At 35.1% G+C, this 10,755-nt stretch overlaps 1 protein-coding gene across 6 annotated transcripts in view; it reads right to left on the bottom strand.

Annotated features, from left to right (window-relative positions):
* Positions 1-1,271: 1,271 nt before the first annotated feature.
* Positions 1,272-10,755, bottom strand: part of LRRFIP2 (LRR binding FLII interacting protein 2) — a 56,940-nt gene continuing 47,456 nt past the window's right edge. For 5 of the 6 annotated variants that reach the window (XM_085304081.1, XM_085304102.1, XM_085304107.1 and 2 more), the window contains 8 exons: positions 9,567-9,659; positions 7,691-7,792; positions 7,311-7,443; positions 5,902-5,951; positions 4,315-4,435; positions 3,295-3,374; positions 2,302-2,406; positions 1,272-1,569 (listed from right to left, as the gene is read on the bottom strand). In XM_085304081.1, coding sequence (XP_085160207.1) covers positions 1,459-1,569; positions 2,302-2,406; positions 3,295-3,374; positions 4,315-4,435; positions 5,902-5,951; positions 7,311-7,443; positions 7,691-7,792; positions 9,567-9,659 — 795 coding nt within the window. In that variant the 3' untranslated portion in view covers positions 1,272-1,458. The remainder of the gene's footprint in view (positions 1,570-2,301; positions 2,407-3,294; positions 3,375-4,314; positions 4,436-5,901; positions 5,952-7,310; positions 7,444-7,690; positions 7,793-9,566; positions 9,660-10,755) is intronic. The other variant, XM_085304117.1, reaches the window with a different exon arrangement.

The following is a 10,755-nucleotide window of genomic DNA, read 5'->3' as shown; positions in this document are numbered from 1 at the left end:
AGAATAGAAAGAGATCTATGTCATAACCAACATATCATTCTCTTCAATTTAATACATAGGCCTAGGCCTAGACCCTGCAGATTCTCCTCAGCAAGGAAAACTTTTTTTTTTCCCCAAAGTCTAAGAGACATCCAGCATACAAACAGAACAYGAAAGAGAGCTTTAATTTTGCACTGTAAAGATGGCTTTTCCTTTAGAAAGCAACTCCAATGCAAGCAGAAGCACCAAGAGCAAAGAGCCTGAAATTTGCCTTGGTTTGAGAACTCCTGAAGGGAGATTTGCAACAGGAAAACATCTGATACCAGTCCAAAGGAATGACTCCTCCTGGATCAAGTGTTGGGCTCTTACTAGCCTAAAGCAAAGTCTAACGCTGGGTAGCCCTACTTCAAGTGGTTCAGAATTGTAATTAAGCAGGTCTTCCCATTTGTGATGCACCAGCTTGAAATGGAAGGAAGTTCTTAATAACATTTAGTGTCCACAGAAAGTGGGCTACAGCCAAAAATGACTATAGTAGAGATCAAAAATATACTTCTTAAGAATGTGAAAATCAGAACTCAGTGTTCTGTGAAGACTTTGTTCTTTCTTGTTGGTAACTCAGTATTTTAAAAGAAAACACACACCTTTTCTGGTCAGTAAAGTGTCCATTTAATAAACTCCCTAGCCACATTTCCCACCCACTTCCTCCCACCCTAAAGTTTTAATTCACACTTAAGCAGCAGATGACATACAATTTGATAGTGTACAACACAAGTTTTTAAATCTGTACTCTTATACTAAGAGTATCAGGGGCTAGTATTTGACAAAATTACCTAGAACTCAGATGTGCCCATGCAAAAAAGCAGATTTATGTACAGTCCCTATTTATTTTCTTATAAATTTAAATATTTTACAAAAAATGCATTTTCAAAATGTATAAAGTTTAGTGAATACCCCTTATGTATCTTAAAATAAAATGTTATCTGATTTCAAAGGTTATTTCAACAGTCTAGCATCATTGAAATCTAAATTGCACCATACAAAAGGCACTTGTGCTGTGTGATGTCTTGAGCAAATATAGCTGTTAGTTTATCATACTGTATTACAGTGTCTTTTTGAATTCATGCAGTTGTCTCCAAGCATCAAGCATCATTAAAGCAGCCAAAAGAGATCGTGAGTAAACTTGATTCCGCAGTTGTGAAAACATTTTCTATCACTAAGTCAATCATACAGCATTGTGCTCCAGCTCTGACTCTAGAATCAAACGCTACAGAAAAAATGCTGTCATTCACCTGGGAATTCAAACTAAATTTCATTCTTTCATAAGTTACAAAAAAAAAGTATGCCATTTAATTATGAAACTAAAATATGACTGAACAGCTCAGTGTTCAAATAGTTTGTGCCAATGAAAAGTCTGTATTTAAAAACAAGCTAGGGGCTAGATCTTCAAGGAGCAGTGCACAGTATTTTTTTATTTTCACTTCATTGCTGAGATAAAAGCGCAGTCCTATTTGCCTTCATCTTCTCCAGCCTTTTCATTAAGTGGCTATTGGTCATCTCCATCTCTTCAATCTTATCCAGTGCTGTTCTCAGCTATAAAATGAAAGCAAAAGTTATAATCACTTTATGCTTAATTGGACTTCCTGCTGTTCTTAAGCCTTGATAGAGGGAATCAAATCAGGAATATAATACAAGTATTATATTCTTTATAAAAGTGCCACATAATTTGAGATAAGACACCTGAGCCATATGTTTAATGCAGTCAAACGAACTTGTTAAAAAACTGGGAAGCAATTTAAACATGAATGATGTTTACTCACTCCAGAACAGCTAGGTGCCTGCAGCTTCCTATTACGTGCTATTAAAAGCAAAGACCTCTCTATCATTGTTACTCATCAAYGGATATATATTCTAGCAGGTGGCAAGCATCATGCCATCATGCAGCAGTTCCTAAGCAACCCTCACTGGCAGCAGTTAAGTACAGCTTCTTTCCAGCTCCCTATGAAGTGCRTATGCTGGGAACTCCTCAAGCTGATACTTGACATAGGGAAGATGGGCTTCCCAGTAATTTTTATGAAAAGAATAGGTCAAAATAATACATTTRGAAGAAAATACAACTTCAGATCCTGCCTTTCAAGGAAATACTGTGTTGAACTGTAATCAGTACTTCATGTGATATTGTTGTCCTTTGAAGGCAACACTGATGCACTCAGAGGCTGTTCCAAAACACTTTAAAGGTGTAAGAGAATATTACAATAAGGGAGAGCTTCAAGACAAAAGACAGCTGCTCAAGACTGAAAGCAGTATGCAGCTCTGAGAACTYACCTCTCGCTGAAGCTTCCTCTTTTCAGCTTTGAGTTCATCTTCCACTTTTTCAGCATTTTCTGCTGCATTTTTATATCTTGCAACCTGTCCCTCTAGTCGTCCAATCTGCAAACCCAAATAAGACAAAAAGAGCAATTACTATTCTGTAACAGGGTGCCCTACCCTAAGCTCACCTGCCATGAGCTGTTCTTCCCTTTCCAGAAGACACTATATGGAGGCATCCTCAGAATTATCCATAGAACCTTCCTCAAGAAAGAGGAGATGAAAATGTGTTGGCAGCACCCATGATTGCAAAGAGAGGGTTTTAAAGAAGCAGTAAATATTCAAACAGCAGAATAAATTGAGGGCAGAAACTTGCAGTACCCTTCACTGCAYAGTAAGGGTGGCAGGAAACAGTGGAGAATGGAACAGAGTACAGGAAAGAGCACAGAAGACAGAGGAATTTAAGCAGGGAGGAGCTGAACAGAAAACCCGGAACTGGGGAAAACACGGGGTTAGAAACAAAAGCTGGAGAGCTGAAAAGCAGAGACTATGAGAAAAGGTACAAAGCAGAAAGGAGACAGCTCAGGCACAGTTGTGCTGTGCAGAGGGGACTCGAGACAAAGTATGGTTGGGATTTGCTGGTGTTAAGCCCACTTGCTAGTTTGTTTTGTGTCTTGTCTCCCTGCCCCACAAATCCATAGGTCACGTTAGTACTCCACTGCTGGAGAACAGCACAGTACAGAARCAAAACCAACTGTGGATCTTTGATTCAAACTATAATCTTTAAGTGATCTACAGAATTGCTGAATTATAATCCCATTTGTACCAAGGGCTGATTTGCAGGAAAAAGGAAACAAGGACCAATGTAGTGCTGTTCTCTGTAAACTACAAAACAAACAGTAACAGTATTATGAACATGGGGTTTTTCTGTTTGAAAAAAGTCTTGTAAAAATCTGCAGATCAAGTGTTATTTGTTATAATATAGGTAAATCTGAAGAAACACATACTTACATTTTGTTCCAAGGTAGTTATGTCTTGTTCAGCTTTTGAAAGCTTAAATTTGTATTCACTAATTTGTCTGTTGGCATCTCCTAGACAAAAATTGACAGGAGTACATTACTCAATGCAACCCTCTGAACACRCAGTTCTCAGTTAAATTCGAATCCATTAAAAATGTTATTTTAATCAGAACCTATATTCAGGACTATTAAGACAAGACATGTAGATCCGTAAACTCTTCGTAAAAACAAAATCAACAGAKAACATAGTAACCAACGCATTGCAAACTGGGTCAAGATATCAACAGAAAGAATACCAGCGATATTTACTGTCTACCTGGATGTCTATCTGGAAAAGCATATGAATGACAAGGAGTGCATGGCTTGAACCTGCTTGACAATGAGATTCTAAGGAAACTTTGCCATTATTTTAATGTTACTGTTCAGTGCTCATATTGCCAGTGCTGTTCAAGCTAACGGCAAAAAGCTTATTAACTGACAATCTGTCAGATGAGTAACACTTTCAGCTGTAGAAATAGCTTGCTCAGAGTGGAAAGCAGTTTAGTGCTTGTATGAAGCAACACTGAATGTTRTCTTAAAGTTTAATAAATTTTGAGGATTTACTTCAGAGAATAGCAAACTCTTAGATTAAATTTGTACAAAGGTTCAACAAAATGTTTCAGGAAGAAAACATTCAAAAAATATTCAGCTGAAATCCTATCATCTGAAAAAAGAACAAAATTTAAAGTATTTTCAATTTTCAAGTATTGGCACCCATGCTACGCAGTTGCCAACTAAAAAATAACTTCCCAGAACATTATTCAAAGCAACAGTTGAAAGGAACAAGGCTTTTTAGAAGTTATTCTACAGTGATAAATTTCCTGAGAAGAGACTTAACAACCAATCTAGCTGCTCAATGATCAATTCACTCATAAAACTACTACTGCACAACCATATAGGAAAGATAGTACAAAGAGTCTGTGTTTCCTCTCCCCACAAGAAAAATACATGTGAACAGTAACCGTGTACCTACTCTGCATTTCAAATAGCTGCAAGTCAGAACCATTTTCTAAGCCTGTTACATCAGGATTTGTGCCATCACTTTTAGAATATTTCTGTCGTTCCTCTTCCAACTGCATCTTCAGTTTTCTAACCTGAAACAGAAGTGTTCTCTTGTGAAAAATCAATTTCCAGAAGTTCAGTTCTCACATATCTAAACTTTCAACAGGCCAAAATGGTAGAGCAGTCGCGAGATGCCTCTAGATGAKAGGCTGGTGGCTGCAGTCTTATTGTCACCCCCTTGCACCAGGCCTTTTGGCCTGGCAACACGCTGACCAAACCCACCGCTTCAGTCAGCACTGCAGAGGCCTCAGCGCAATGCAGGAGAACCCCGTAACCCAAACGTAGCTGCCTTCCCAGCAGGAGGCTCAAACAAAGGACTTAAGCTTTAGGTTAGAAGTTCTTCCAAAAGATACTTTTTACAGTCTAAACACTTATGAAGATTATCAACAATATCCTAGTGAGTTTACAGAAAAAATAACCCACAGCTTTTTGAGGGTCCTCTTTTGTTCTGCCTGGAAGTAATGGTTCTGGACAAATCTGTGCTGTATGCTAGTCCTAAGCTGTTTGCTTTATGCTACAGCAGCTGTCTCAGGATTTTTCCAGTAGTCATGAAGCATTGATTCCTCAGCTATGTCCTCTATCTGGAGTTCAYGAAAGGAGTGGGAATTGTTTGTTGACTCTCTCTCATCAAAATACTGCCCTACAGATCAATAGTATGGGAGTATGTATTTACAAAACTCCCACTTATGATACAAATCAAATCTCGTAACAGAAGTTAAGGTCCATTAAAATACACATACACATATAAATACACTTATAAAATATTTAATAGTTCCAATTCAATACTATTGATATTCAGCAATACACTAAAATTAAAGGTGCATTCCCAGCAAAAACAAATGTTGACAATACCATTTTAATTTTGTGATGTATTTAACTAGATGCACAGATATGATGCTATTCTTAACAAAAGCCTGCTGAACTTCTGTTTTCTTGAGCCCTCTCTTTTTTATACTAAACTGCATTAAAATACAAATACTTTAATAATATTAATTTTCCATCTGAGTAATTGAAATGATGAAAGAAGTGTTATCAATTAGCAATTTGGAAGGAAAAGACTCTTAAGCTTGCAAGAATATCATTTCACTTGATGTAGTATTTTGGCATAGGACAAAAGAAAAGAATAACACTTTATGTATGTATACTAAGCTGTTTTAACTGTGACAGCATTTTTTTTTTTCTTGTGGCAGCATAAAAAGCAGAGGCAGGAGCAAGTGAGATTTCAGCTAACCAGGCTCTGAAATGGGGATTCTTTACCAACCCAGATCAATGTCACATTGATAAGGACACTTATAGAGCTGGTAATTTCTGGTAATCTGCCAGGCTGGCAATAGAATATTTTATATTAGTGCTTAAATATTTAAGTACTTTGGTACTTAATGTTTATTGTTAGCATATTAGTATTTGCTGGGAGACACACTGAGGATACATTTGCATATCCTTTTACAGAATTTATTTTATTTTATTTTTTTATTTTATTATTATTTTTTTTTTTTACCTGGGACAATAACTCCTCCTTTTCTTCAGCCAGTTTTCGTAGCCGGACATCTAAACCCAATTAAAAAAAAAATCACAGAAATTTGTAAGTAAAAAGGTACTTCTCGTAACTTTGTTAATTTTTAAAGTAAAATGCTCTTCAAACCAAGTTAATAACATAAGGAGAATAAAATACCTCGATATCTTAACTAATATATCAGCCTTTAGTTAATAGCAGAAAAAGGAAAAATATTTAATTCACTATTTATTAGTATAATACTTTTAAAACCAGGATCTCTGAGTTTAGTAAGCCTTCACTAACAACTGAGGGTCAACTGAGGATTATTTTTGGATAATAAAACACAGTTTTGATCAAATAGCTAAACCAGCCATTTACAGTGCTTTTTTTCTTTTTTTTTTTTAATGGTTGTATACACTTCTCCTTATGCTTTATTCTTAAGGATTGCTATCTCTTCAGGGAAGACACTAAATTTTCCCATATGTTTGCAGAAACTTTTATTATTATTTGTATTCTCAAACCACAGAAGAGCACTTGGGAAAGGCCCAAAGCAATGTTTAATTTTTTAAATGATCCAGAAGACCAATAACAGCTACAAAATATTCTCTTGGACAACTCAGTGATGAGATTAGAGCAGCTCACTTAGAAAGTATTACTTTGAGGTTAACAAAGCATAAAGACAACATTTGCACTTCACTACTTCACTGTTATGGAATCACATCAGGAACATCCATCAAGTCTAATCTCTATTTAAAATAAAAATATTAAACTATGTTATATGTAAATATATACAAGTTTATAAGGATGTTTCCTTGCATGTTAACTAATACAGCTTTGTAAGGGATTGACTATATGCATGATAACTTGTTCCACTTAAGGATAAAAAATAGGTTTAAATAAATTTGTGACCTATATCACTTAATTTTTAAAGTACTGTAGCTTTTTTTTTTTTAATGCAATGAAAAGTTCAAGGAAGGGCAAAGAATATACAAGATGCCATTTTCTGTGGAACTTCTTTCACTAATTATACATATTTTTAAAGAAATGTTTTCTTATGAAACACAATGCAAAACGTATTAATCAAAAAACCCATTACATCCTATACTTTTAGGCTACTCTTACACATTTTTCCAACATTAATAAAGAGATTTAATCAGCTACAAACATCCTGGAATATTCCATTATATTTAGTCAAAAGAAATATGTATCTGTTTACTCAATGTTAAAAAAAAAACAAAACAAAACCTCCCCATACACACAACAAAACCCAAAATCTTCAGAGTAGTGTAGCAAGTATTTCAGAAGCATCACAGGTGTCTTTTTGTGGCTGTAAACCACAACTTAGTGTGAACAGAAGGCAAACAAAATTTTCATAAACTCTTTAAAGTTAAGTTATTTTAGGATATTTTTACCTAGTGGTCCTTCTCCAGCAGATTCCAAGACTTGTGCAGCTTCCTGTGATACAACTGTTATTGCACCAACCACTGATTCATGGTTTACATCACCATTTGGTGTGCCATCTGGAATTATAACCAATCCATGCTTCTAAAAACACAAAAGAAATACTGCATTCATACAAGAGCAGCACTAAAATACAACTGGACAGCAGAGTTTTTAAAAGGCTTTTCAAGTTAATAGAAACAGTGACACCAAAGTGCTCCATTTAACCTACCCTAAGATCAGGTTTTGAGGCTGTGCAAGAGCGGTAACAATTCTTCCTCTTTTACATTGACTTTGATTTCATCCCCCAYGCCTGGATTTCTGTTACTACAAGTAGCTGCTACTGACATACCTCTCCTTTCTTCATTGTTTCCTTCAGGTCAGCCAACTCCTCTCTGAGCTCATCTCGCTCATTCTTAATGCAGTCAAAGTAATCTTTCTGTCTTTCTAGGGCCTGGGTTCAGGCAGATGACAAGGAAAAGAATGGCACAGAGAAAAAGCATATAACAGATAGCAGAGAGATCTTCTACAAATAAATACAAAGAGCTGAATAAAAGTAAAGAAATCAGAAGCGGTATTTAAACTATTAATACATACAAACATATAACTAATAACTATGTTTTACATGGAGTCACCTATCTAGCCTCACTGCTACATAGTTCTCGTGACATCTTTACTGGGTCTTAGTAGATTCTACAGTAGATGTCCATTTAGTAGATTGTTTTTTGGCAGATTGATTAACTAAACTGAACACTAAAAGAGTAAATAATTATTCTTCTTTCTGGCTACAGAGTGGCTACATTAAATTTTGCTGCATCTCAACTGGCAAAGATCCTAAAACATCACATCTATTGAACTATTTCTAACTTTTGCAGGACACAAAGTAGGAATCATACCTCATAAAAGAACCTGAATTTATAAGCCTGTCATCCACTTATAACAACTAGCTTGCTTACTACTTGCTTAAGTGTTATAGCCACTCTGTACTAAAAAAAAAAATCAGTTTTAGAAGGAAAAAAAAAAAAGCACCAAACACCAGCAGCACTATCTTAGTGCAAGAAAGGATCTCAGCTAAAAGCACAATACAAACACAGATGGGTTTGCACACCTATACTGCAGTTGTGCTGCCTGGGAGTTAATCAGACATTTTTACCCGATTAGGCAGCATCCCAGTATTTCAGTTAAATTTCATATTGCATGCATTAAAAATAATCCTGACTATACAGAAGTTGCAAAAATTTATCACATATTTTGCCAAGAAAATTAACTAAACATTGCATCATGCATAAATGTTTAGGAATAGACTGATACCAAGAAAGAAACGAAGGTGAATAACTTTGTATTGTAATTGCTCCACATAACAATTGCAATATGCTGAATTTTAATAGTTGTCTAAAATGCATATATCAAAGCAATATTTTAATGCATTATTCTGTTAATTTCAACAGAAAATTTTAAAAATATGCAGTTGCACATTTCAAAACAATTACAGTTCAACACATGAAAAACCATTAGCTGTCACCTCATGAAGAATGTATAAGATGTCCTTTTATTTCCTAACACACATTAGCTCTCAAACTATGTTATAAGCAGTGTTAAACACCTTAGTTRTTATATCATTTTGTGTTCTAATAAAGACATGATTTATTTTTGAAGGATAGCAGGAAACAAAATACATCATCATCCACTTGAGAGACTGAACCCAGGGAGCCAGAATTACCTGTGATGTTGCTGACCTTTTCAAAACATACTTTTTATCCTCCCCCTGCACACAAACGTTGGAAATTTTGAAAAAGAAAATTTYGATAGAGGAAAGAAATGAAGCTAATATAACCACATATCTATCTACCCAAAGATTARTAAGTAATTATTCAATGTTGAAAAACTTTTGCAACACTGACAGATTTTGTAGTCTTGGAGGTTGTTACATATARCGTGGACTTTGCAGTAACTGTACTTGCAAGAGCAACTGCAAGATCTGCAAGAGCAGTTATTGGAAAAAATATATACAGATCAGGACACCTAAGCTCTGTAAGCATGTTTAAAATCAGCTYACTGCTTTATTTTTCTTTCTCTAAAGGTGAGAAAGATTGAAAAATGTTTTAAATGTTTAAAATGGAAGTGGCCTTCATTTCTTTGGTGTACRTAGTATTCCTTGGAGAGGCAAAAAAAAGTACCAGTCTACTTCTAAACTGGAAAAACACCTTCCCCCCGTATTTGTTTCATACCCCTATTTTTTTATCTTTCCAATTAATTGTCTCCTGGAGATCAAACACCTCTTTGGTTATGCAGTCTATATTCTGCTGCATTCGTTGATTCTCCTGTAGCAAATAGGATGAAGAAAGAACAAAAGAAGAAAAAGAAAGACAAGTAAAGAAATGCGGAAAAAATGTCTGAATAGACAAAGGAAAGTAAATAGTAAAAGTCAACCAAAGAGTTTATGAGCATGACATTAAAGAAAAGGGATGTGACCCAGTGTAACATGGAATTTTCCTTTAAAATTCATGCAGAACTGTAATTGATTTTATTTACTCACTTCATGTTAATAGGAGAATTTACCTACAACTAGAACTATTTTTCATTAGTAACAGCTTCCATCACAAACTGAGAATAACATCTTTTCTTTAGAAAAATAACTATCTTCTGGTAATTTCCATATAACATCAAGTACTGTATGGAAGTGATTCTCCCATCCCTGACTCCCCCAAGATCCTGCTATTTAGAAAGCAAACAATCTTGTTCATGGAATAAATGCTGAAGTAGAGCCACAAGAATATATACATATAAATGGCTTTCATATTCATCTGCCTAAGTTATTGAAATACATTAGAAAATTAATTGCCACAGAATCTATCTTTATAATATAGTGTATATATGCAAGAAACTTAAATAACTGATTTCTAGCCAGTAGTTGCCTTCCTTAAAATTTGTCTMCTAGTAATGTCAAAAATATAAACAAACATCTTCTAGTGATCAAATAAAACCAAAGCTATCTTTCAGCCATATATATTTAGATATAAAAGTATAAATATTTACAAGATAATAACTGTTAGCAAAACTAACTTAGGAGCAGAAAAGACGTTGGTTTCGACTACATTTTGTTGAGATGCTATGAATAGCGCAACCAGATCAGCTGGCTGTTTGATATGCACAAACACCTCAAAACAAAAAACCACCAATGCACACGCCACAGACTGAGTACTGCTAAGGAGTATATTGCTTGGATGACATATTCTTTATCTAGTATGCCTTCAAAGCATTGCCACTCCAAGCAATAGGAGCACAAGTTATCAGCAGTTCATACACAATTTAGAAAAGTCAAGTTGCAATATTCAGCATTATTTAGCACAGAAATTCCTAAGAACAGCAAAAGAGACTGCACGTTAGTAATAAAATATGAATTAATGCAGAATTTTC

The sequence above is a fragment of the Rhea americana genome, unplaced genomic scaffold, assembly GCF_003343005.1.
Source record: "Rhea americana isolate MKP2758 unplaced genomic scaffold, rheAme1 scaffold_100, whole genome shotgun sequence".
Taxonomy (NCBI): Eukaryota; Metazoa; Chordata; class Aves; order Rheiformes; family Rheidae; genus Rhea; species Rhea americana.
This window is presented reverse-complemented; position numbering and strand designations above follow the sequence as displayed.